Raw genomic sequence first — 25,909 nt, 5'->3', positions numbered from 1 at the left:
TGGCATGTGTGCCGTTGGTATTTAATACTCTGGTGCTACTTCCATTAATCTTTTTTTTTTTTTGCCTGTAGTTTAAGATAAGCATTTTCTGTCCCTCCCCCCAGATAGTTACATCACCATTAATTTGGTGGATAATCTTTCTCAAGGAAGAAGAATTGGAGGTCTCATGCTGTAATTGCGGTTAATATGATCTTTACAGAGAAGAAGTTTATCAGCATTGTTACTGTTGCTCTTTTCGATACTATAGTAATGTAATGGTACCTGTGGTGATGATTTACCTGCTAAAGTAAGCATAAACTTGATTTTAAAAATCCAGTGATGTTTATGTAGAAATTAATGTTGAAGGTCGTAGCTGATACGTATTAGGGTCAGCTGAGGACCGTGTGTGAACACTCAGTTCTGTCTCCAGGGCTTTTTTGCATACTCTAGGATGTTTGCTGTGCCGAATCCAAATTCAGTCGATTCCCAGCAAAATGATTAGGGGGGTGGGGGCTGATCTTTAATTTTCATTTATTTGGGCCGGGGTATTTTTTAACCTCTCTTGCCTGGTCTCTCCACATGACACAGAGTGCGTTTCCTGATGGGTGGACGCCACGGAGAATTTAAGTTCCTACCGCCCTCTGGCTATGCCCCTTGCTACGAAGCCTTGCTTCCGAAGGAGAAGATGCGGCTGGAGCCTGTCAAGGAGTATAAGCGTGATGCTGAAGGCATTAGAGATCTGTTGGGTACCACTCAGTTCCTCTCCCAAGCTTCTTTCATCCCATGCCCCATAGACACCAGTCAGGTAAGTTCAGATCGCCAGCCAGAGGCAACCCACGTAGATGAAACGAGGTTAAATCCGCCTTCTTTCCACGTTGTCTTGGAGTCATTCCGTATTGTATGTTCTGTAGAATTGTCCACGTAATGTCAACAAGTGTTGGTCTTCATGTTCCCACCATACGAATAGATTGAGTTCTCAACCAGTGACTATGTTGTGCATCTGCTACATGCCAGTCACCAGGCTCTGTAAAGCGTAGGCAGAAATATTGCAGCCACTGTTTTTGGAATTCACAGCCAAGTTGAGGTAAGAAGCACATGTAGTAAGTGCACAATGAATATTATGCACAAATAAATGCTAGAGCCATCCTTTATGCTAGAAGGCTTCTGGAAGTCTGTGCAGAGAGGATGGAATTCAGTCAGGGCCTTTAGTAAGCATAAGTGGGGATGAGGGTCCGGGGATGAGGTAAGGGGAGTGGGGTAAATGAGGACCGAGAAGTAGAAACACAAAGCAGAGACAGGTGGATGAACGTTCTCAGGTGGCCGTACACCTGGAGGAGTGGAAGCGTGCAGAAAACCTAGAGATAAAACTGGAAGAAGACACCAGACAGCATAGTGTAGAAAGCCTTGAAAGTGTTAAAAAAACGGACGTCTTCTTTCCCTTTCCAGAGCCTGTATTTTGAGAGAGGCACATTTATAGGGTGTGACGTGGAGCATACAGGAGCATTCAGCCTTTCTGCACACACACCAGTGCTGCTCAGGTCACTAGGTGGTAGAGAAAATAGGTGAAGAGGGACCTTGACTCTTGAGGTTGATAGTTTGTAAGAATATTGCTCTTGTAGCCTGTAGAATGTCTCTAGCATGTGTTTGCCCATGATATTCAGTTTGACCTTGGTATAGTCACGTGTGTGTGTTTTCACGTGTTTGCTTCTCAGCTCCTGTAGCTGACGATTGTGAGTTCCCGTAGAATACAGACTGCAGATTTCTTTGCCTGCAGCACAGAGCCTACCTAGCACAGCAACTTAAATGTAGTGGAGGTTGAGAATGTTGATAGGAAACTGAGGAGAAGTTTGTGAACTGGAGCTGATCCTAGAAGTCAGGTCCTCTGGCTCCTGTATGTTCTAGACATGCAGCCCCAGGGCCAAAGATCTAAAGCCGCTTCTCCCGGACACAAGGTGGTTGGTGTCCACTGGGAGAGAACAAGCTGTCCTCGGCCTCAGCCAGGATGATTTCTCTTTGTCTTAGCTGCCCTCCTTACTCCGTCATCAGAATTGTATGTGTTACTCAAGGAAGGCTTCCTGGAAAATGGTGGCCTCAAAAAGAGTTCAAGAGAATGAGGGGAAGTTTTGATGAGGGATGACAGGAGGGCTCAGTGAAGAAGCAGGAAGAGTCTTCTAAACATCCAGAATTGCAGATTTGGAAACAAAAGAACAGAGATAAAGTAGCCATCCAGAAAGAGGCATTCAGATGTCTAGATCAAAAGCTAAGTTTATATGGACCCCGGAACTAGGAAAATGTTGCTAGGAAATCAAATAATAGGGAAGTTCTCATCGGGACGGTACAGTGTATTATCTTGAATGAGACCTTGTAAATTTTTAGAATCTATTATTCTGTGAAATTACCGTCAAAGGATAAGTTAAATGTAAGATACTCAGGCTGAGTCCACTTTCCAGGCTCCCTGGGGCATGTTAACTAGTTAGCAGATTAAGTCTTGTTAAGGAACAGAGGAAGCCTGGGATGTGCTTCCTGCCTGGCCTAAGGAGAGCGCTGTGTCATTAGGCAGTCAGAGTGCTGATCACTCCATTGGCCCCAGGCCTGTGCCGAGCGCTAGCAGACGGGCCCAGCTCCTACTAGCAAGCCTTTCCTACACTCCACACCCAGCCCTAGACACACACAAGACAGTTATCAAGCCATAATTCATCCGTCATAGGTAATCCCAAGTTGAGACCACTGAAATTATGACTTGGGGGTGTTTGTGAAGGCCTCTTACCACAGAACCCTCATTCTCGTCTTACACAGAACCCCCATTATTCCTCCAGCATCAGATTCACTCACAGACGCGATCACCAAGGAAAACTTAAACAGATTTTTCTTGTTAACCACTGGGTCCAGATAGATACAGCTGTAAATTGCTGGCTGGTAATTTTCCCCAAATCATTTCTTATCGAAATATCATGCCACTCGTGAAGGTTGACTTTTCAATAATAAAATTGAGTTGGTTTTAAAAATTGTTTTTAACGGAAAGGTAAATAGTAATTATAACACATATTTTAAATATGTAAATATAACAATTTTTCTCTATAATCTCCTAACACGTCACAGATTTGATATACTTTTTCTGCCAAGGAATATTTTCTTCCTGAGCCCCAGGAAGTGGTGGGAACACTGATACTCATTCTGATAGTGCGGGGAGTGCAAGGGCCAGGCAGGTGAAGCAGAAGTGAGGGGGTCGGGGTGCAGGGCCTGCTGAGGTGGGCGGCTGTTCTCAGCGGCAGCTAGTAGTTGCCAGGCAAGGGAGTGACTCCAATCTTAGCCATCTTCCAAGTGAGCAAAAGAAAACTAGAAATCTAGATTTTGAGATGAAATGTCCCATTTCCTGGTAGTTATTCACTGACTCAAAAATGTAAACATAACAAGTGAGAAATGAATACCCTGCACAAGTAAATGCTAGAGCCATCCTTTAGGCTAGAATGTTTCTCAAAGTCTAAAGAAAAAGAAGGGGAAAAAAAAAGAGAAGCAACTTGGGCCCCCAGTTTGTGGCCTCTGTGGAGAGAGATGAGCAAAGTTCCAGGAATACACAAGGAATGAAGCTCTTAACACTCCCTGGAGATAATCATGGAAGGCTTCCCGTAAGTGGTGAGATTTGAGGTAAATTCAGAGGGACAGATACTGAGGGTGTTTTCCCAGTGATGTGAAGAGGGGTGTGTATGTATGTATTATGTATATCATGAGGCTACTGGTAGGGGCAGAGGAAGTGTGTGCAAGTGTATAGAGCCTTTTGGGATAATTTCAAGAAGTTTGGAGAGTGTGTGTTTGGGGGGATCATGGCTGATACATCCAATCTGTATCTTAGAGGTGTCAGGGAACACCTGGGGACACTCAGGAGGAGACTGTTTTGACCTGTGTGGGGTTTTTTTTGGTACGTTCATCACTCTGGCCACGTGTGGGGGATGGATTTGTGGGGCATTGGGAGGACCAGTTGTGTGCAGTGGTCCAGGTAGAAAATAATGAGCGACATAGAGGGGACACTTCAGAGAGATGCTTGGGAGATAAACATGATAGACTTTGTGACTGTTAGGTATGGGGGAGGGGTATCGCCGGGAGAGAAGGAAGAGACAGGCTTGAAGCAATGGGGAGGCCATTCAGCCAAAAGAGAAAATGAAGACAGGAAGAGAGAAAAGGTTTTGAAGAAATGCTAAGTTCATCTTTGAACACACTGAGTGCATTTTGGTGGGAACATCCTGCAGTCAGTTGGAACTTGGGGTCTGAACTTCAGGGGAGACCTTGGCTAGAGACACCCAGAGATGAACAGACTTGGGAGTGACCATCTCCTGTGGATGAGATTTTCCAAGCGCGTCTGTGTGCACATCTGTTTTGTGTGTGTGTGTGTGTGTGTGTGTGTGTTATATGTATGGTGGGCAGAGTTAATAAGGATAGAGGAGGCATATAGGAGGGCACAGAGCTGTGACACATTGTGACCTCGGTGAGAAGGGACAGGCCAGGGAAGCACGCACAAGTGAAGAACGTGTCACAGAAACGTGTGTCAAGAAGACTGATGGGGTGGTCAGAAAGGCAGCCCCGAGCAGAGAGGAAGCCGAGGGAGAAAGGAGTTTTGGGGAAGAGGAGAGCTGGAGCATCTGGGTCACGTCGGACGAGGTCGGAGAGGTGCAGCCTCTCCTCCGAGCCGTGCCTGTCAATTCGACTGGGGCACCTGACCTGTGGAGGTGTGTCGATAGATTCCGGTACGTTCGATCCTCGTAGCTCTGATGTCCACGTGTCCCGTTCCCTTTCAGGTTGTTTGCCCACCTCACCTGGAGAAAATCCGAGACAGACTGGCTGAAAATATCCACGAGCTTTGGGGCATGAATAAAATAGAGCTTGGGTGGACTTTTGGCAAGGTATGTTTTTCACTGGCCAGGCCAGAGGGGAGGGTTGGATTGCCTTGTTACCTGGAAGAGTTCTTCGAAGACACAAACGAGTGTGAGAACCTCAGAAGCCAGAACCTGCTCCCTTCTGGCTACCCTGTGTCTTAACTTCCGCTGCGGTCGGCAGCAGCTGAAGAGCTCAGTGGTCGGGGCGCTGGGGAGGCCAGCTCTTCACAGACAGAACCAGGAGTCTGTCCCCCTCTTACCACCTAATGCTGGTGTCCCTCGTTTTGGGGGGCTGTGGGATCCAGTCGCTCCACAGCGCCTCCTTCAGAGCACTCTGGTGTCCCAGTCCCTTCAGAGAGAGCTGTTCTCCCTGCGTGGGTGGTGAAGAGGTGATTCATTGCTTGGAATCAGGCATTGTTTAATGTGGTTTTCAGACGTAATGTGGTTCACTAAGATTAACGGGCACTCAGAGGTGGTTAGGGAATCTCTCCCACTAGAAAGCATTTTTCAAAAAGAATGTTAATTGATTTTGCTCAGTGATTTGTGTAAGGTCAGGTCTGAAGGCAGAAGGATAGGTGAGTTCGGAAGCTTCCGATCACCTTGACATTCAAATCACACACATTCCAGCTAAGTTACTGAAGGGTGCCTGCACTCTAACACTTATTTATATGGCTACTGTGCAAACATTCTCCTTATATGTGACCAGCTCTTGATGACAGCTTTGTGCTCTCTATAATACCACAGACCTCTCTTTTGGGGAATTTACCACAAGGGCAGTTTTATCTTTATTTCTACCTCATTTGACAGTATGCTTCATGAGGATGGGACTTTGTCTGTCCGGGCTCACCACTGAATTTTTAATGTCTAGCTCAGAGTCTGCCACGTAGTAGACCGAATGAATTAATGAATTAGCTAATGTCTAGATCTTCGTCGTCCACTATGATAACCACTAGCCCCATGTGGCTACTGAGCGCTCAGAATGAATTGAGATGAGCTGTAAATGTAAAACACACTGGAATTTGGAGACTTAGTATGAAAAAAATGTAAACTATCTCATAATTTTTTAATTGATTACATGTTAGAAGAATATTTGGGCTATATTGGGTTAAATAAAATACAGCAAAATTAATGTCGTCTCTTTCTTTTTGCCTTTTTTAATGTGACTACCAGAAAAATTGAAATGACAAAGGTGGTTCACATTTGTGGCTGGCATTGTATTTCTGTTGGCTAGCTCTGGTCCAGAGTCTGTGGTCTTTATGTTCAGGAGCATTGTGGTCATATGGACTTGGGACAAGTGGAAGCATGGCTACCACGTGTAAAATTGCTTCTCTGGGGAAGTATGTTCTGAATGCAAACACCTGACTGAGAACAAATCCCCACAGCATGGGCCCTGGGTAGTTTGAGGACCGTACGTATCATTTACTGGAGAGAAGACTGTCTGTCTGCCTATCAGCAAATAGCTGTCTTGGTCTTGCCTGATCTGGGTGGTGTGGGCCGTGTTGCAACGTCTGACCTTTTTTAGTTTTCTGAGGCAGTGCCAGCTGTCGCAATTTAAATTATATTCTTTCTCACGTCGTCACCTAGATGCGGGCTGACATGGAAAGACAACACCCCTGCCTTGTGGAGTTTTCAAAGCTCCCCGAAACGGAGAAGAACTATAACCTGCAAATGTCCACGGAAACCCTAAAGTGAGTGTTTAATTGGGTGGAATTTGAACTAAGCAGTAAGTGGATGATCACTGCGTTATAACTAAACTGCAGAGGTATGTCTCTGGCCCGGAAAACGGGAATGGTGATTATTCATGCCACAGGAGGGTCTATCATAATGAATGACTGCTCCGCCATTATTATCTAGTGTATATATTTCTTTAGAGGCCATTTCCTTTTTGCCAGGGACAAGGGAGAGGCAAGCGACAGGAGAAAAAGGAGAGAAACTTAGAATCAAATAACCAAATGCCTCTTACAGCTCAAATCAGGAAAAGAAGACAAAGCATTTCTGAAAAACCAGTGGGAAACATGGTTTGATTCGCTAGCATTTAATTTTACGACACCTTTTAACTGCTTCATGATCTCATCTGTAGTTAAAAGCCTACTTCAGAGCCTAACTTTTATAGCCCAGGTTGGAGTCTCCCATCTTGAATTCCTTTTGTGTTCATTGCCTGTTCTACACAATACACTCTCAGCTTTATATTTCTCTGTTCTCTGCTTTTCAACATTGTAGTTTGGGTGGTATAATAATGCTCTGTAATGCTGCCTTGTCCCATAGGCTCCCACGTGTGATGTCTTCATTTACATTGATGCTCTCAAGGGTACAGCTTTGGTACCTTATGGTGTCAAGCACAGCTCAAGGCACACGGGTGCCAAGCAGTAAATACCTGCTGGCTTACAGAGTTAATACTAGAATCTCACCTGTTGCATAGAATCAGAGAAGCAGGATGTAATCCTAACACTGGAAAATGTCTTCAAGAGGGACTATTAATGAACGTTCTCTTTTGTAGTTTTATATTTGCTGTCAAACCCTGGTGGCACAGTGGTTAAGAGTTTGGCTGCTAACCAAAAGGTTGGCAATTTGAATCCACCAGGCGCTCCTTGGAAACCCTGTGGTATAGTTCTACTCTGTCCTATAGGGTTGCTGCAAGTTGGAATCGACTTGACAGCAATGGGTTTGGTTTTTGGGTTGATCATCTAAATCAGACATTGGCAGACTATGGCCCATGGGCCAATCTAGCCAGCTACCTAATTTTGTAAAGTTTTATCGGAACACAGCCAAGCTCATTGGTTGAGTTATTGTCTGTGGCTGCCTTCACTCTGCAGCGGGAGGGCTGAGTAGCTGTAACAGAGACGTATGGTCTATAAAGCCTCAAATATTTATTCCTGGCCCTTTACAGAAAAGTGTGCCAACCCCTGGTCTAGGTGAACGGCTATTGTCTCTGAAGTGGGTTAGCGTTCTCGTGATCCCTTACCTTGCAGTAGATCCTAGTCCCATCCCTCTCTTAATGTCGCAGAACCCTCCTGGCCCTGGGATGCCACATTGCTCATGCTAATCCAGCTGCTGAGGAAGATCTCAAGAAAGTCAAACTACCCAAAAAGTAAGTGATCTTTTAAATGACTCCAGCCGTCAGTGCTTCCGCCTGGGGTTATAAACTGAGAGATTGGGAGGCCCACGTGCAGAAACTGGGGATGCAGACGACAGCCTCAGATACCCCGAGGACCAGTTTAGGGTGGCTCCCAGTTCCTTAGGTCGTGCTAAAGCCCCCACATAGGAACCTGCCGAAATAGAAGTGTTTCAAGGTGTTCCCTACGCGGCTCTTTTTGCCTAGTGTTCGCACTGTTTCGTTGGGTTTGAGCTAGGAGGTGCAGAGCCCTCGGGTGGGTGCACCATCCTTGACCTCTAGGGATCGCAGTTGGCACCAAAGCCTGAAGATGGTTGGTAACCACGGCACAGATCCGCCCCCCGGCATTGGGCCAGCCTTACAAATCCTTTGTTGAAATGTTGGCTCTGCCCAGATTGAATGTGGCCCCACATCTGTGTGTGTCCTGCACTCGCTGCAACCCCCATGTTCATAGAGTCTCCTGTTCCCGCACACCCAGACTCGCTCAGAGCACCTGCTGGCTTACTCACACTCTCCGTGTCTCGCGTGCACCAGCCTTGGGTGCGTGCGCGGGTGTTCACACACGGGTGGCATAATTACTCTGGAGCCCACAGCAGTGCCAGCGTGAATCAGATGCTCATCGTCCCCTTCTTCCCTGTTCCACTCCCCAGCCACCAAGCTCCCCTCTCAGATGCACTCACAGTGCCGTGAGAAGCAGCAGCGGGAGGGACAGACTGCTGGCGAGGCTGCTTGGTCCTGCGCCCCAGAGCCCATGCTGGTGTCGCTCAAGATCAGACCCTGAAGTCCTGAGAAAGGTGGATGAGGGCAGTATCTCAGGCCTGCAGTGGGTTCTGTATCTCTTGCTGCTCAGAGGCTCCTAGGTGGAGTGAGCCCTGATCTGAGTCATCACATTTAGGTTCTAGCCCTGCTCTGGGCAGTCAGTGACCCTGTGACTGTAGGCACCTCTGGACTCACCGTTCCAAGTGACTGTGCCCAGCTGTGACTTAAGCAGGAGCTGTTCTCCTGAGGTTCACCCCACGGTGTGCCCCGGTCCTCACCACACACACGGTGTAGATGCCTGTGCTCCTAGGAGCTGTTCCACATACTCCCACTAACTCCCTGACCCCCAAAGAGACGAGGCTGTGACTCCTAGCCTGTACAGCTCATCGCTGAGGTCACTGCAAGCTCACAAATTCTCTGATGTCATGATAATTTCGTAATTCCAAAATTAGAACGTTAGCTTCCTAAGTCTGAGTGATCAGTGCTGATTTTATAAGAAACTGTTTGGCCCCAAGGTCCTGTATTGCCAATCTGGGTGTAATTGTGTTTTGAAGTGGTGCAGAGGAGCTCCTGGCACTGTCGTGGCACTGTGAACGTGCTCATCGTTGGTTGGGCACCTAAGTGGTTTTCTTAGAAACGAGGATAGATTTGCACTGTCCGCCCACTTTGGCAAGAAGGGTGGTTGATGAGGGGCTTCATCTATAGGCTTGAAATATAACCAAGATCCCCATTTCACCCAAGTGTGGAAGCTGTGCCTGTAGCCTCATTTACCCAGTGTTCTTACCATGTGCTGTTGGTCAAAAATCTGGAATGGGAGAGTCACAACAGATCTGTTCAGAATATATAATTTTCCATTCACTTATAGCTACATGATGTCCAATGGCTATAAGCCAGCCCCTTTGGATTTGTCTGATGTGAAGCTGTTGCCTCCTCAAGAAATTTTAGTGGATAAGCTTGCAGAGAATGCACATAATGTTTGGGCAAAAGACAGAATCAAACAAGGATGGACCTATGGCGTTCAGCAGGTGAGGAGTGCCGAGTCGGGCATGCTGCAGAAGGTGGGAAGTGTGGTCGTTCGTCATACTGCCATTTTGCTTTGGTGACTGTGAGAGCGGAAGATGGAGGTTGCCCTTGTGCTCTATCCCTCACAGCTCGATGTGTGCATTTATAGAATCCTGGGACCGGATGGAATTTGTAATGGTCGCACTGACGTGGACTCCAGGCACAGTTCCAGTTTTGCAGAAATGGTCTAGGCATACCTTTTCCTTTGTCACCCTGACCCACTTACCTTATGTGCCGCCCTGCTCACATACCCTCCTCACCTGCATCTTATCTCACCCTCTGTCTCGCTGCTTGCATCGCGGAGAGTTACACTATCATGCCACCCACCCAGGCCAAGCTAAGGCTCACACAAATCAGTGTCACAAGTCAGCAGTATTTCTGGGATGGTTCAAGGATCTACCAGTGAAAGTGAAAACAGGGGGAAGCTAGCCTGGGAGAGGGAGAGACTAGGAATTTCTTTGGATTTCTCTGTGCGCCCTTCCTTCAGCCCATCAGGCTGAGGATTCCTGGGCAGAGCTCTGGGCTGGAGTAGGAGGCAGCTTGAGAACCAGGGCACAACAAGGAATTATGCAGAGTTTGGGACCTTACCATCTGGCACACTTCTTTCCACAAAAGGCTTCTCTAGTCTCTAGCCACCAGTGGTAGGGTTAGTATCAGGGAGGTTCAGGGTTAGCTGTATGCACATTTAGTACTTCCTACCTGAGCCTCTGAACCCGTGCTTGTCTGGAAGCCAAGAAGTCCACAGCTAAGGGAACCATGGCAGAAAGGGGGCGGGTGGCTCAAAACATAGTGCCATATATTAGCTTGTGGTTACTTGCCACTGTGGTTACCATTGTTGTCTCTTTGGTCCCCCTAAGGAACTGAGAAGGACCCTCCCAGGAAAGTGCCCACTGCAATGATACAGACATTGGCTCTGCCACCTTTTCTGATGCTTCTCTATGGAGGCCCATTTAGAGGCTGTTGTGAAGAGGCTGTAACAATTTAAATCATGGCGTGATTTTCCATAGAGGAATAGTTACTCAAATCCCCATCTGCCTTGCCTTGGGAATGGAGGTCTCTAACCAGTTTTTGTGATCCTTCATTTTATTCACAGGCTGACACATTAAAATGTGGTGTTGGATGCTAGCTTTGAACATTAGGAACAGTTATTCAGTTCATACTCATTTAATCCTGAAGAGAAATAGCAAATATGTACATTGCTAAATACCAAGGCACTTGAGGGAAGAGCTAACAGACTCACGTGAGCCAGCCAGAAAGCAGGACGGTTGCTGGAGATACGTGAGTGGAAGGAGCTTTTGTAGAGTTAAGTGCGTCTTCCCAGTACCTCTTTCTCTGACCTCACGCAGGACCTGAAGAACAAGAGAAATCCGCGTCTGGTACCATATGCATTACTGGATGAGCGCACCAAGAAGTCCAACAGGGACAGCCTTCGAGAAGCGGTTCGAACGTTTGTTGCTTATGGGTATAACATTGAGCCATCAGACCAAGAACTAGGTAATGAGTTGAGATTGTTCATTCTGGCCCCAGTGTACCGAACAGGTCCACTTCGGGGGAAATGCTAACCTTAAGTAGGTCTTGCTTGTCCCGTTAGAAATGGTATTCATGGTGAAGAGCACTAAAAGACTAACTGGTATATTCTTAATAAAATAGGGACCATGTCTGATAGAAAACATTGCCCCATTGACAGATGTCTCTATGACAAGCACTTCTGTGACCCAGTGCCACAGGGATTAAGTTATTCTCCAGAATAGCTGAGTCTTTTTGGAATACCTGGTCACAAAACCAGGTCACCATTATTTCTCTTATTTTCCAGATAATCTGATCTCCAAATAAAATTCTATCGTTGATTAAAATCATCGGCTTACAATTGATAAGCACACCATTGTCATCTTACAACCAATAAGTACCATAGGCCACTGGGACACTGTTACATTAATGGTTGAGGGGATGGCTGTGGAGTTCAGACAGACCTGGGTTCAGATCCTGATTCCTCAGCCTACTGGCTCTGTGACCTTTGATGAAGTGATTTAACAAGTGATTGAACCATCTGAGCTTCAATTTCATCATCTGTAGAATGGTGACAATAATGCTGACCTCACAGGGTTGCTATGAGGAAAAACTGAGATAAATGGTCTCCAAAGGATCACCTACAAAGGAATCACTCAGTAAATGGTGGCTTGTATTGTTATTATTACCATATGATATGGTTATGATAACCCAAAAAACCAAACCCACTGCCGTCAAGCCACTTTCAACTCATAGCGACTCTGTAGGACAGAAGAGAACTGCCCCATAGGGTTTCCAAGACTGTAAATCTTTCTGGAAGCAGACTGCCACATCTTTCTCCTGTGGAGCAGCTGATGGGTTCAAACTGCCAACCTTTCGGTTAGCAGCCAAGTTAAACCACTGCACCACCAGGGCTCCTATGGTGATGATAATGAGTGTTATGAACAGAACGCTGTATTGGAGAGTAGGAGACCTGTGGTCAGTGTGTGTTGTCAAACTCCATTCTGTTGAGGGATTTCCCCTAATTATTAAAGATCTCTGTTCTCTTTTTCCCTCCCTTTCCTTCTCACAACAGCTGACCCAACGGTGGAGAAAGTCAGTATAGACAAGATCCGGTTTTTCCGGGTAGAGCGGTCTTACGCAGTGCGATCTGGAAAGTGGTATTTTGAGTTTGAGGTGGTAACTGGAGGAGACATGCGGGTCGGCTGGGCCAGACCAGGCTGCCGGCCTGACGTTGAGCTGGGGGCCGATGACCAAGCCTTTGTGTTTGAAGGCAGCAGGGTGAGTCTGGATAGTGTCGACACATCCTCAGTACAAGGTTTTCTTCTCCAAACCCTTCCCAGGAAGCTAGAAGTATTGAGTGTCTGGATCTGTGGTTTCAGAAGTGAGTGGCTACCATCAGTGGCTAATTTAGAGCATTGAATGAACATCTCCTAGTGAGTGTTGATTTGCTCTGGTGACAAGGAGGATTATATGACCAAGTCCTTTCTATAGTCACCTCCAAATCTGCTCTTGCACCCTGGTTCATTACCTCTACTCTAGAGGCAGTTTGTAGAACACTGTGCAGCCAGTATGTGGAGAAATCTTACCACTTTGCTCTAGAGGGAATTCTGCTTGGTGTCGTAGCAGACTGGGAATCAGGAGACCCAGGCCACCTGTTCAGAAGAGGCTTTATGTGTGTCAGATTCATTCTTCTGGAAGATGGACCCCTCCTCTCTGTCTGTTGTCCTTGGCAGAGAAGTGAGTGCCCTGTAGAAATCGTATACCACTGCCAGTGAGGAGAAATGCTCATGTGGTCATTGCTCTAGCTGAAGAGGGCATTCGTAGGACCTCCCGTTTCACTAAGCCCTGAAGTCTTGTTTTCTAGGGCCAGCGTTGGCATCAAGGGAGTGGCTATTTTGGGCGTACCTGGCAGCCGGGAGATGTGGTTGGATGTATGATTAACCTGGATGATGCTTCCATGATCTTCACACTCAATGGGGAGCTGCTAATCACAAACAAAGGCTCTGAACTTGCCTTCGCTGACTACGAGATCGAGAATGGTAAGTCTACCTACCACCCTGCCCCATCCCAAATGCGTGAGCTTAAAGGGAAATCCAGGGACAGCTCTTCTCCCTCCTTGTTTGTTGCCCTTTGCATATTTGAAAATCTGATGATGAAGATGAGCCCCTATACTATGATTTATGAAGAGTTAAGACAAATAATAGTGATAATTGCTATGTGCAGCAGAAATACGTTCTAAAATTACGGACAGATTTACCAGTAAGCTCTCCTCTGTAATTCCCTACCCTGCACCTTTGCATGTTAGGGTTTCCCAGGATTACAAAGGAAATGCTAATTGTATATGAACTAATGTCCTTGGCAGGACCGAAAGATCGGTGGGTTGTTAAAAAGTATGCTTTTATTCTAATTTGAATTGTCAGTCTGCACGTTTGTCTAATGAAACTTGATGCTATGATTGAAATCATTGAAACACAAAGGTTTGACTTAGCTGTTCCCTTGAATGAAAGATAATTTACTTTGAAATTCATGCACATTTGTGAAATCCAAGCACAGTTGTACTTATCAATGGCCATGAAATAGACCGCAATCAAGGCAATGCTTCCAGCTACACAAAAGAGCAATTGGTGCTTATTATTTCTTGTCTACACAACTGTGCTGTGTATACAAGTTTGTGGGCACGTAGGAGAGGCAGCGGACTCCCTCCTAATGAGCTGTGCGGCATCCAGAGAGTCTTCCCTCAACCTCTCTGGGCTTCTCTGTCTTCATCTCTACCAGAGAATAAGAGTATAGATGGCGGAGGTGCCAGTGTCCTTCCCGGATAGAAAAGTCTACGAAAATGAGTTAGTACTTCCTCTGCACATATGCTGTTGCTCGGTTCTGTACTGATTTCTGCTTCTTCATTATAGATGAGGAGGAAGCAGAGTGGTTGAGAGAAGAAAAGTCTGCTCTGGATCCACAGTCTTGGGCTCTCCTACAGCCTTTGCCCGCTTATGTCATCTTGGGCTGACCTCATTTAACCTCTTTGGGCCTCATTTCCCCTTCTGTAAATGATCAGGGCTCCTTCTAGCTCTAAATTTCTAGGACTTCACAAAAAAGAAACAGTTTCCGCCTAGACACCTGAAAGATATAACCTCATAGGCAAGGGCAGCACAAAAATATGAATGTGTATGTCTAATAGAAAGACTATTTACATAGCGGTTTTTGCATTATAAATCACTTTCACACTTTTGCAGACACCTGTGATCTGCAACTTGCACTTCCATCTGTGGCTTTAAAGAGCTTTAAAGATTTTTCTAAGAGCCAGATAGTTGGGAAAACAGAAAGGTTGTGAGTCAGTGTATTTTCCTAGAAAGACAGGATGACTAAAGCTAGATGGAGTCATTAGTTAATGCCCTCTGAAAAAGGTTTAAAGTCAAATTTTTAAAGAAAGATCCTGTGTGGGGAGACAAGCGGGACATGTCACCAGCAGAAACAGTGGCTTACGGGGTAGTGCAGGGGCGAAGGAGAGGAAATACTGCAGGTGGACATCAGAGCCGTGTGAGAGAACCATCTTCTGATACTGCTCTTGGGAAGCAGTATTTGCCAAGTACCCACCACGTACCTCTGTTTTCGAAGAAGTACAGCCAGAACGCTCCTTAAAAGCAAGGATGGCGAGACTACGTCTCACATACTTTGGACATGTTGTCAGGAGGGATCAGTCCCTGGAGAAGGACATCATGCTTGGTAAAATAGAGGGTCAGCGAAAAAGAGCAAGACCCTCAACGAGATGGATTGACACAGTGGCTGCAACAATGGGCTCAAGCATAACGATTGTGAGGATGGCGCAGGACCAGGCAGTGTTTCGTTCTGTTGTACTGGGGTCACTGTGAGTCGGAACCAACAACAACAACATCCACCACACCTAGTGCCCTCTTCTTTAGGCCAGAAAGAACACAAAGAACTAGAAGATGCAGGCTCGTCCCCGGGGAAAGTGGCTCGCTGGGGAGAAGAGTCCAAAGACCCGGGTCCTTTTCTTGACTCTCCTATTCTGTAACCTGGGGCAGTTACTTACGTGTGAGCCTTTGGCTCCTCTGTAAGGAGGAGGTAAGACTCTTGTATGTTGTGCAGTCATGAGAACTTTGTAAAGTCCAAAGCCTGGCTTCTCAGAGCGAGGACCCCAGACCAGACTGCGTTCTAACACGATTCTCGGGTTATTTCTGTGCACTTTAATGCTGGAGAAGCAGTAGTCTAAAGCATATACAAATGCCAAGTGGTATCGGTATTAAGGGGCTCATTTGCTCGTTGTAGAAACAAATACAACGAAAACATGAAAAGTTGACCAAGAATGCAAAGCAGTAAGTTATCAATGGTAAATGACTAACACGGAGTGAAAATTCTCTAAGAACAGGCTTTAAGCTGGATGTGAGAGAAGACAAGATGGCCACTGGCTGAGGAGAAAGGTAGTCCCATCAGGGCGCGTGACCGGAATCGTGACGTAGACTCAAAAACTGCACAATAGTGGGGAACAGTTTGACGGAAGGTTTGTATAGGGTGTTTATGGGAGATGAAGTGTATAGGCAGATACGGTGCAGATTATAGCCTCGAATATCAAGACTGAGCCCTTTTATTCAAGAAAGTTTTATTGTCTACTCTGGACCAAGTACCCTCGGACTTCACTCTCTAGGAAACAGGGCTGCTAAACAGCTTGAACATAGGGTTGCTATAAAGGAGAGAAGTGTTTTCGGGTAAATGTGGTTTTAGAGATCATCTGTGTTGTAACAAAAGAGATGCCTCATAGACCTTTTGTGTACAGAGACATGATCTGACCTTCAGAAGAACAAAGTCTATTATTAGGAAGCCGTTTGGTAATAGAATTGTAATGTGTTAACACATTATACTGTAGTATTGTCTCACACTGTAATAACACAGAGACAAGGTAACTGGAAGGCTCTGTCAGTTCTGTGAGGGCTCCGGACTTGGCCGAGGGGCAGTTGAAAAGAAGTCGGCATGCCGTTCTCTGATCACGGTAGCCCAGAGCCCAGAATAACCATATAGCATCTCTCTGTTCTCTGCATTACGTGGAAAGAGGCAACAGTTCTTGCCTTGAGCTGTTAGGAAAAGCATCTGTTGAAAATACGACCTTGTATGCATTGTAGCCCCCCAGAAAGTAAAATCCCCTATCTGGTTGTATTCTTATGACCAGCTTGCCAGCCTTGATTCAAGCCATTAGCCCAGTGGGAATTGCTGTGTGCAGGGATGTTTTTAGCCCTTTGCAGGAAAGAGTGGGGCGGACATTAGAATTCATGGCTGTTTTTTTCTCTGTTACTTATAAGTTCTTATCTCAGTCCGCTAATGCATCATAGGTGATCTACGCTTATCTACCTCATTAGAATTTTTTCAACTGTTGTGTTCTACCCTTGTCCCCAGCCTGAACCATCGTAGCTCTCAATGTTATCACTGAAGGCATCTGGAAGCTCAAAAGCCTCTAAGGTGAACCTTCACTATTAGCCTTCTTGTTTATTCAATTTGAAGGAAAAGAAGATAAAATCCTGAACATCCTGCAAGACCTGAGAGTGTGACATCTTGGAGACACTGGGGGTTGGTCTCCCTTGCCGCCTGAGGGCCAGCCTGCCTCCCGCTCCAGCTGTGCGTCTGTAGGGATGGTCTCCCGGGTTGTCCCTGCCCATTGGCTGACTCAGCGGGCAGTCCTTCACAAGGCAGCAGATGGAACTTACTTGCAGGAAGTGTCCCTGCCATCTGTCCACAAAAGCGTTGGCACCAAGGGTCCCTCTGTCATTCTCTCTTCCCGTGGGTGGTGTACTTCAGAAGGTGGCTGTGGCTGGGGAGCATAGCCTCTTGCTTCCTGTGTTTTCTGCAAGGCTGGTGGCCTTCTCACTGATGTCGCGGAGCCCTGTCTTCATGAAGCTGAGCTGGAAATGAAATAAATGAGTAAAACATATGCTGCAGGATCCAGACTCCAGAAACAGCCCGGGAATGGTCTGAGGCAGCCATCTAACCACGTCTCCCAGAGATCTCAGTTTTGTCATTGGTGGTCCTAGTGGGGAGTCCCTGGGTAGAGCAGATGGTTAATGCACTCAGCTGCTAACCAAAAGGTTGGAGGTTTGAGTCTACCCAGAGATGCCTCAGAAGAAAGACCTGGTGATCTCCTTCCAAACAGTCAGCCACTGAAAACCCCATGGAGCACAGTTCTACTCTGACACACGTGGGGTTGCCGTGAGTGGAGTCGATTTGACGGCAGCTGGTACCGTGAGTACTGGTAGTGATTCTCTCTCATGGCTTTCTTCAGTTTGAAATGGATTGAAAATGGATCCATTGTTGGAATTTTCTGGAGAACTGGTTTCTTTCCAAGCTCCTGAGTTATAAGAAGATGACTTGCCTGCTAACCTCCTTCCTAGTCACAAAGCTAGTGTGAGACTTTGTGATGCAGTGTTTACCAGAACCTGGGGTCTCCTACAAAACGTAAATACGTGTGTTCTTGCAATTGCGTTCCTGAGACTGGAAATCTGCTTACATACGTCTTGGTTTAGAATGATACCATTTTCAGGCGTTCTCAAACTTCTTCCAAGATGTCGGTCAGCATGATTGCATCTCTTGGCTGCATGTCGGGAGGGGGGATATTTCTTTCTCCCTTTTATTTTTCTGTCCTCTTAGTTCTTCAATCTCCTTTGAGGTACAAGTCAACTGAGTTGTTGCAAAAGGATAAATCCTTGTTCCTGAGAGCCAGTGCTGGCGGTAACACCCTGCAGCCTCACCAACGGAATCTTCTTATCTAGATCGACTCTAGTGAGTTTGTGGCTGCTTGTGTATGGGTAGCCCTTTCTTCTAAGGGACCTGGAGGGATTTGACGCTGTGGGTCTCCACCTGCCTGCCCTGGAGGCAAACTGGTCAGTTACACATAGACACGTAGGGAAATCATGTGAAGGTGAGGAAATAGTCACCAAGCACGTCAGTGTCAGAGTGAGAAAACAGGCAGCCTGGCCTCAGTCCCCATTGCTTGCTCGGACAGACCGTGAGCAAGTTACTCAACTTTTGAAGCCTCAGTTTGCTCATCTGTAAAATGGGCACAATAATGAGATAAATCTAAAGAGCACTTAGCAAGTACTTGATAAATATCAGCTGCTGTGGTTTCTCGTATTATTGTTGTTTCTCCCTTTACCTATCTATCATCAGAGTTATAAAACTACATGATGTTTTAATATCTCAAGTGAGGGAATTTTAGAAATGGAGAGGTCATTAGCTCCCACCTCTTAGCCAGGTGGAGAGAGCAGATTAGGTGTTCCCAGAAATCAAGTGTCCTTCCCTGAGAGAAAAGCGCTAGAGCCTTAGGAGGGCTCATCTTGCCTCTTTTTCCTTTCTGGGCTTTCTCTTCTGCTGCTTTACAGGGCTGCCCCTGCTGGACCCACTCAGCCCCCAGGAGGTCCCCACCATTCTCCCTCCCATTGCTCACTGTGTGAATCTGGCTGATGTGCCTTCATTCCCATGTGGTGCTCAGCTGTCCCCTATAGGGAGGACTTCCGGCCCCCTAAGAGATAGCATTTTCCTCTGTAATGAGTTCACTCCTCTGCCCTGGGATGTGACCTCCCCTATAGCAGTCACACTGTCTCTCCCACACTGATTGGCAGCTGGTCTGTGAGTCACGGGGTCTGGGATCTAGTCCTGTTTGTCACCAGCCCTCCTCGTGACCTCAGTCAAATCCTAAATTTTATCCTCAGGAAGGGGCTGCCCTTCTGCAGACAGCTTAGGAATGCTGAGGAGCCTGCATTCCTAGAGAAAAGGGCTTCGTGCAAATATCGCCCTTCTTCCTTCTCTGCTGTCTTACCTTGTCAGTGAGGCTGTGACTAGGAAACTCTTTGTATGTCCCGAGGCTAAAGTTGTCATTATTGCTGCTTCCCACGCAGGCTTTTAAACCTGCTTATTGGATCCTTCCACCTGCCAAGTTAATGGAGAGAAAGGAACAAGAGATGCTCTATAGACTCTGCTTTCTCTGCCCACATCAAGGTTAGAATGCTTCATGATTGCGGCTCCAAGAGGAAGCTTCTGTCGTGATGATTTTCTGGGTTAGGTGACCCTCAGCAGACACCACCATACCATCTTGGGAGTAGGGATGGTTTATGGCACAACATTCCCTTCCTAGAGTCCATCCCTCGTCCCCATTTCTGTAAGCTCCTTGGGATTGGGACAGTTTCTTCTTCTTCCTTCACGTCTTCTCATGGCATGTAGGGGAGCCCTTTGCCCCCAGTGTGGGGACACAAGGCATTTTGCTGACGAGCAATCCTTTCTCCTCTGTTGTCAGATTTCCAAAGGTTCATCATTTTAAAATCTCTTTCTGGAGAATTGAGATGGCATCGTCTGTCATGGTCCCTAGTACAGAAGTGCCAGAAGCACAACAGTGCATAGGATGTTGCATGAGTGAGAACTTGTCCAATTAGCCAGTCCATCTAGCTTCCCGAGGGGCATTGCCACCTGTCTACTCTCTGTCCTCAGTGGTCCTGAGGGGAGACTCTTTGTACGAACATCACCCTCATTCTTCCAAAATAACTTCAAAGTGCTTTCATGTTTAGAAATGTTGTTAAAAGCATCTGGAGTCCCTGAGTAATACAAACAATTAACAAGCTCCGCTACTAATGGAGAGTTGGAAGTTCGAATCTACCTAAGGGCACCTCAGAAGAAAGACCTGGCAATCAACTTCAGAAAAATCAGCCATTGGAAACCCTACGGAGCACAGTTCTACTCTGACACACATGGGGTCACCGTGAGTCAGAATCGACTCAATGGCAACTGTTCCACCACCCCCATCCCTACCCCCGGTGGGCCAAATGAGTTCGTCATTTCTGAAAGTAACCAACCTAGTTTATGAAGGATTTACTTTTCATTTATGTGGCTTCTTATTTAAATAGAAGCTTCATGGCCTAGATAAAAAGTTATAACATTTGCTCTAGGAAGAGTGTATTTTGGTCTTAGACCTTATGAAGGAAAGCAGTTGCTGTTCATTGTAAATTCTCCCCAAATTTTCCTTAAGTTAAGACTTCTGTCCTAGGAGTGGCACTGGTTTTCTTTGTGGTGAGCTCGAACCTCTGCCTTAGCCGCTGGACAAGAGGCAGTTCGCCCCTTCCAAGTGCTCTAGGCAGTCTCGGCTGCCCTCCAGCCACCTGCCTGCCTTTCGCATCCTCCCAAAGGCGAGATAATTAGCGCTTTCTCTGCTTTGCCGATGTGTTGGTCCACAGCTATGATTTATAAATAGCCTCCAAGCAATAATGCCAAACAATTTCAGCCCCTGCTTTGGTCTGTTCAGAATACAGAAGCGAGCTTGGAGAGACAATAGCCGTAGGATGGGAGAGAGGAATTTTCTTCTGTTCCTACTCATAACTCTCTTCTTCTGCTTAGGTGGGGAGGGGAGCAGTAGACTAGGAGCGTAGGAGTTAGTAAATTGTGTGTTGTAGAAGAAGGGAGTCATAGTACTAGCGTTTAAAAACTTCTTAGAACCTCTGAAAACTGGAAGGATCCACAAAGACGTGGACAGACTTCAGATGCCTATGGCTAAGAGAAGATGTCAGTCCAAAAAGCTGCATACTGTAAGATTCCAACTGTGTGACGTTCTGGGAAAGGCAAAAGTATAGACACAGGGAAAAGATTGGTGGTTCCCAGGAGTTCAGAGGGTGAGAGAAAGGATGAATAGGTGGAGAACAGGGGATTTTTAGGGCAGTGAAACTGTTCTGTATGATGCTGAAATGGTGGACGCGTGAAATTATGTTTGTCAAAACTGTACAACACATGGAGCCTAAAACTCATTGCCGCTGAGTCGATGCCGACGCATAGCGACCCCGTAGGACAAGTAAAACTGACCCACAGGGTTTCCAAGGCTGTAAATCTTTATGGAAGCAGACTGCCACATCTTTCTCCCAAGGAGCAGCTGGTGGGTTCGAACCTCCGACCTTTCAGTTAGCAGCCAAACTCTTAATGACTGTGCCACCAGGGCTCACAGCACATAGAGTGAACCCTAATGTAAACTATGGACTTTAGTTAATAATAACGTATCAGTATTGGTTCTTCAGTTGTAACAAATTGGCCCTGGAATGCAAGATGTTACTAATATGGAAGATGACCACTGTTGGTCTCTGCTTATCTGGAGCAATAGAGGAAGAAGAAAACCAAAGATGCAATAGAGAAGGAAGGAAACCGAAGACTCAGAGAAGAAACTAGTCCGCAGGACTAATAATTTACACAAACCATGGCCTCATTTACCCTGAGACCAGAAGAGCTAGATGGTGCCTGGCTACCATTACTAACCGTTCTGACCAGAGATGCAAGAGATGATCCCGGATAAATTGGGAGAAAATGTAGAACAAAATTCAAATTCTTAAAAAAGGCAAGACTTACTGGACTGGTTGAGACTAGAGGAACCCCTGAGACTATTGCGCTGAGATGCCCTTTCAACATTGAACTGAAACCACTCCCGAAGGTCACCTTTCAGCTAAATAACAGATTGGCTTATGAAATAAACAATATCACCCTTTTAAAAAAATCATCTATGTGAGACCAAACGGTCAACAGTTACCCTGAAGCAAAGATGAGGGGTGGGGAGCAAGGAAACTAGATTAATGGAAATAACCAGAATGGAAATAATGAGAATGTTGACACATTGTGAAAAATGTAACAAGTGTCACATTTTGTATATAAATTGTTAAAAGGGCACCTTTTGCTGTGTAAACTTTCACCAAAAACACAATAAAAATATTTTTTTAAAAAAGTTACTAATAGAAGAAGCTGTTCTGGAAGGAGAGGGAGTATATGGAAGTTCTCTGTATTTTCTGTCCAATTCTTCTTTCAGCCTGAAAGTGCTTCATAAAATAGTTTCATTTCAAAAAAATATAAGGACCATGGGACTCTTTTAGTCCCGTCCTCTCATTCCACTGGTGAAAACGCCGAGACCCAAAAAAATTAGCTAATTTGCACAGTCAGTCTTTACGGTTTTTGTTTTGTTTTTGATAGTATCTGAAATTTCCCAGGCCTAATATAAGTTTTAATTAACATAAACCAAAAACACCAAACCTGTCACTGTCCAGTCAGTTCGGACTCGTAGTGACCCTATAGGACAGAGTAGAACTACCCCGCAGGATTTCCAAGGAGCGCCTGGTGGATTCCAACTGCCGACCTTTTGGTTAACAGCCTGAGCTCTTAACCACTGCACCACCAGGGCTCCTTAATTAAGATATACATAAGGAGTTTCACTTTTTTTCTCTCATTGCTTTACTTTTACATTTGATATTTATTTTTATCTTAAGAATAACCACAGATGGGTGATTCCTTTTTTTCTAAAATGATTTTGAACCAAGCTTATGTTTCTTTCCCATATACCAAGGGCAGCGATCAACTCCATTTCCATGGAGCCTCCTGTTCTTGAGCTTACGTACCAGGAGGAGCAGAAAGAGTGGCTTGTCTTTCCTTTTGAGGCTCATAGCCCTTAGAGAAGCAAAGGGTCAGCTTTCCCAGAGTGTCCTGGGGGTGGTACCTGCCGGCTGAAGCAGGGCTCCCTTTGACCCTTCTGCAGGCTTTGTGCCCATCTGCTCTCTGGGGCTGTCTCAGATTGGCCGCATGAACCTGGGGATGGATGCCAGTACCTTCAAGTATTACACCATGTGCGGCCTCCAAGAGGGCTTTGAGCCTTTTGCGGTCAACATGAACCGGGATGTGGCCATGTGGTTCAGCAAACGCCTGCCAACGTTTGTCAGCGTGCCAAAAGATCATCCACACATAGAGGTAACGTTACACGCTGGGCTGGCTCTGGCACCCAGGTGGGTCAAAGCACTAAGCTCCCGCCAATTCTCCTGTCAACAGGTGGCTGCTTACCTAAGTCCACCGCCTGGCTACTGCCCGGCCACTTCTCTGCCGACCCTCAGAGCTGTAACTGCAGGCACCTGGATTGGGGCAGCTCCGTTGCATCTTGCGAGGGACCCTGATGTTGCAGAGTCAGCCTTGAAGAGAGATCCCCAAGCCGTTTGGGCTACTGTATTTTCTGCAGACCTCCTTCTATTGCTGTTGTGATAGCAATATAGTATCTAAAAACAAAAAACCCATTGCTATCGAGTCGATTCCGACTCATAGTGACCCTATAGGACAGAGTAGAACTGCCCCATATGGTTTCCAAGGAGCTCCTGGTGGATTCGAACTGCTGACCTTTTGGTTAACAGCCTGAGCTCTTAACCACTGCGCCACCAGGTTTTCCAGCATGGTCTCTAGAGACCTGAAATGTTCTTTTGTTTAAAAAAATTCAGTACATGGGCTCAGGACTACGTTTCCTGGGTATGATTCTTACATGTTTGTAACGTGATGTCTTTTTGGCCTGTTTAATTTCTTTGGTGCCATTTCCAAGATTTTAAGCAGAAGTGTGCAGGACTTGATTAAGAAGCTCCCACCCTGTAGAAGGAGCTGAGAGGAGCCCAGGTTGTAAGGAGCCTGGTTTGGGTGCTGGTTCTGCGTCTGCTTGCCTCTGCTTTGCCCATGCCTGCTATGGATTTTTCAGGGGTGGGGTGGGGCTGATGGAAAGTCGGACAAATCGGCTCCATCGAAGCGTTAGTTGGGGTAGATTCAGCACCTGTTTCCACCTGACTAGAAGTTTGTGTAATTCACCCTCCAGCCTGAATTCCACAAGCACCAGTTTGTGATCCCCTGCTCTCCCCTCTAAGTCTTGAACAGCAGGGACTGGGAATCCTCTGAGTCCCCCTGAGCACTACTTTAGAAAGGTGGCTCTGAAACTTTTGGACGTCATGAACCTCCTTGACAAACTGATGGAATCAAGACACCCTCCACTCCGAAAACGTACAAACCACACAAAAATATTTAAGCATACTCGTGGACCCCAGGATAAAAACTATGGTCTAGAGAACAGGGGAGATGCTTGGCTTGTAAGGAAATTTTTATTGTAAGTCTGTTCTCTTCCTCTGCACCCCCCCCATCTCAAAAATCCAGTTTTGGTCTCTCCTCCTCCACGTCCCTGCACTGCTTGTGCCCTGGAACAGTGACTTCCCCCGTATCTAGAGGAGATCCTGGGAGCCTCAGCCCTGGGGCTCCGACTGTGTGGCAGAGATGGAAGTGATCTGGTTATTCTCATGCCCCGTGACAAGGAAAACCTTTGGAAAGTTTTTTTTTTTTTTTCTTTAGCCACTTCGCCCATCTTAGTCTACTTTTGCTGCTATAATAGAAATACCACAAGTAGGAGGCTTTAACAAACAGAAATTTGTTTTCTCACACTTTAGGAGGCAAGAAGTCCAAATTCAGGGCGCTGACTCTAGGGCAAGCTTTCTCTCTTTGTCGGCTCTGGGGGAAGGTCCTTCCCTCTTCAGCTTCTGTTCCTCAGCTCCTTGGTGAGCTTCATGGGATGTGTATCTTTCCCTCTGTTAGTGCTTGCCTCCCTGTGCCTGATCCGCTCTTTTTATGTCCCAGAGGTGACTGGCTTGAGACACACCCTAGGCTGATATGGTGTTAACATAACAGAGGCGATCCTCTGTTCCCAAACGGGATTACATCCACAAGGGGTTTAGGATTTATAACTCACATTTTGGGGGGGGACACAATTCAATCCGTAACACCCGCTAACCTGACAGGTCGGCCTCTGTGGATATCGCACTGCGTCACCTAGATGCCATCCCCCAGTCTGGCACCTGTTTTCCACCCTTGGACTCGTAGAACACCCAGTGGGTGTGTTTACAAATCTCCAGTTTTCCCAGCTAGAAGCAGATCTGTTGTTTCCTGTAGCTCAGGGTCCCAGTGCTGATGAGAATTATAGTTTTGGTTTGATAGTCTGCAGAATGTCCTGTCACCCGTTACATCAGCGCGAGAAAGAGGAACAGGATCGAGGTCCCGCCGTCAGGTATATCAGGGTGAGCACTGGTGGTGTTTCCAGGTCATGAGGATTGACGGCACCATGGACAGCCCGCCGTGCCTCAAGGTGTCCCACAAGACGTTCGGCACGCAGAACAGCAGCGCCAACATGATCTACTGCCGTCTGAGCATGCCGGTGGAATGCCACTCCTCCTTCAGCCACACCCCCTGCGCGGACACTGACGCTTTCCAGAAAAGGTGAGGGCGCAGCCGCCGGGCTCACAGAGGTGCTCCTGTGCCTGCCGCAGAGTCGGCTTTTTGTGGGTTTTTACTCGACCTCAGCATGAGGACCCGCTGCATAGGTTCTCCTTGTTTTAGAAAAATGAAGGGGTGTGTGTGTGTGTGTGTGTGTCTGTGTGTGTGTGTCTGTGTGTGTGTCTGTGTGTGTGTGTGTGTCTGTGTGTGTGTGTCTGTGTGTGTGTCTGTGTGTGTGTGTGTGTCTGTGTGTGTGTGTCTGTGTGTGTCTGTGTCTGTGTGTGTCTGTGTGTGTGTGTGTCTGTGTGTGTGTGTGTGTCTCTGTGTGTGTGTGTCTGTGTGTGTGTGTCTGTGTGTGTGTGTGTCTGTGTGTGTGTCTGTGTGTGTGTGTCTGTGTGTGTGTCTGTGTGTGTCTGTGTGTGTCTGTGTGTGTGTGTCTGTGTGTGTGTGTCTCTGTGTGTGTGTGTCTGTGTGTGTGTGTGTCTGTGTGTGTGTGTGTGTGTGTCTGTGTGTGTGTGTGTGTCTGTGTGTGTGTGATGATATTAAC

At 46.6% G+C, this 25,909-nt stretch overlaps 1 protein-coding gene across 1 annotated transcript in view; it reads left to right on the top strand.

Moving 5' to 3' along the window:
• The window catches only part of RYR3 (ryanodine receptor 3), a 420,187-nt gene that overhangs the window by 170,867 nt on the left and 223,411 nt on the right, over window positions 1–25,909 (top strand). Inside the window, exons 20-29 of the mRNA XM_004380716.1 lie at window positions 568–784; window positions 4,770–4,874; window positions 6,432–6,535; window positions 7,852–7,935; window positions 9,584–9,743; window positions 11,127–11,274; window positions 12,362–12,567; window positions 13,154–13,328; window positions 22,838–23,046; window positions 25,190–25,365. Coding sequence (XP_004380773.1) covers window positions 568–784; window positions 4,770–4,874; window positions 6,432–6,535; window positions 7,852–7,935; window positions 9,584–9,743; window positions 11,127–11,274; window positions 12,362–12,567; window positions 13,154–13,328; window positions 22,838–23,046; window positions 25,190–25,365 — 1,584 coding nt within the window. The remainder of the gene's footprint in view (window positions 1–567; window positions 785–4,769; window positions 4,875–6,431; window positions 6,536–7,851; window positions 7,936–9,583; window positions 9,744–11,126; window positions 11,275–12,361; window positions 12,568–13,153; window positions 13,329–22,837; window positions 23,047–25,189; window positions 25,366–25,909) is intronic.

This window comes from Trichechus manatus, unplaced genomic scaffold (assembly GCF_000243295.1).
Source record: "Trichechus manatus latirostris isolate Lorelei unplaced genomic scaffold, TriManLat1.0 scaffold00076, whole genome shotgun sequence".
Lineage (NCBI taxonomy): Eukaryota > Metazoa > Chordata > Mammalia > Sirenia > Trichechidae > Trichechus > Trichechus manatus.
This window is presented reverse-complemented; position numbering and strand designations above follow the sequence as displayed.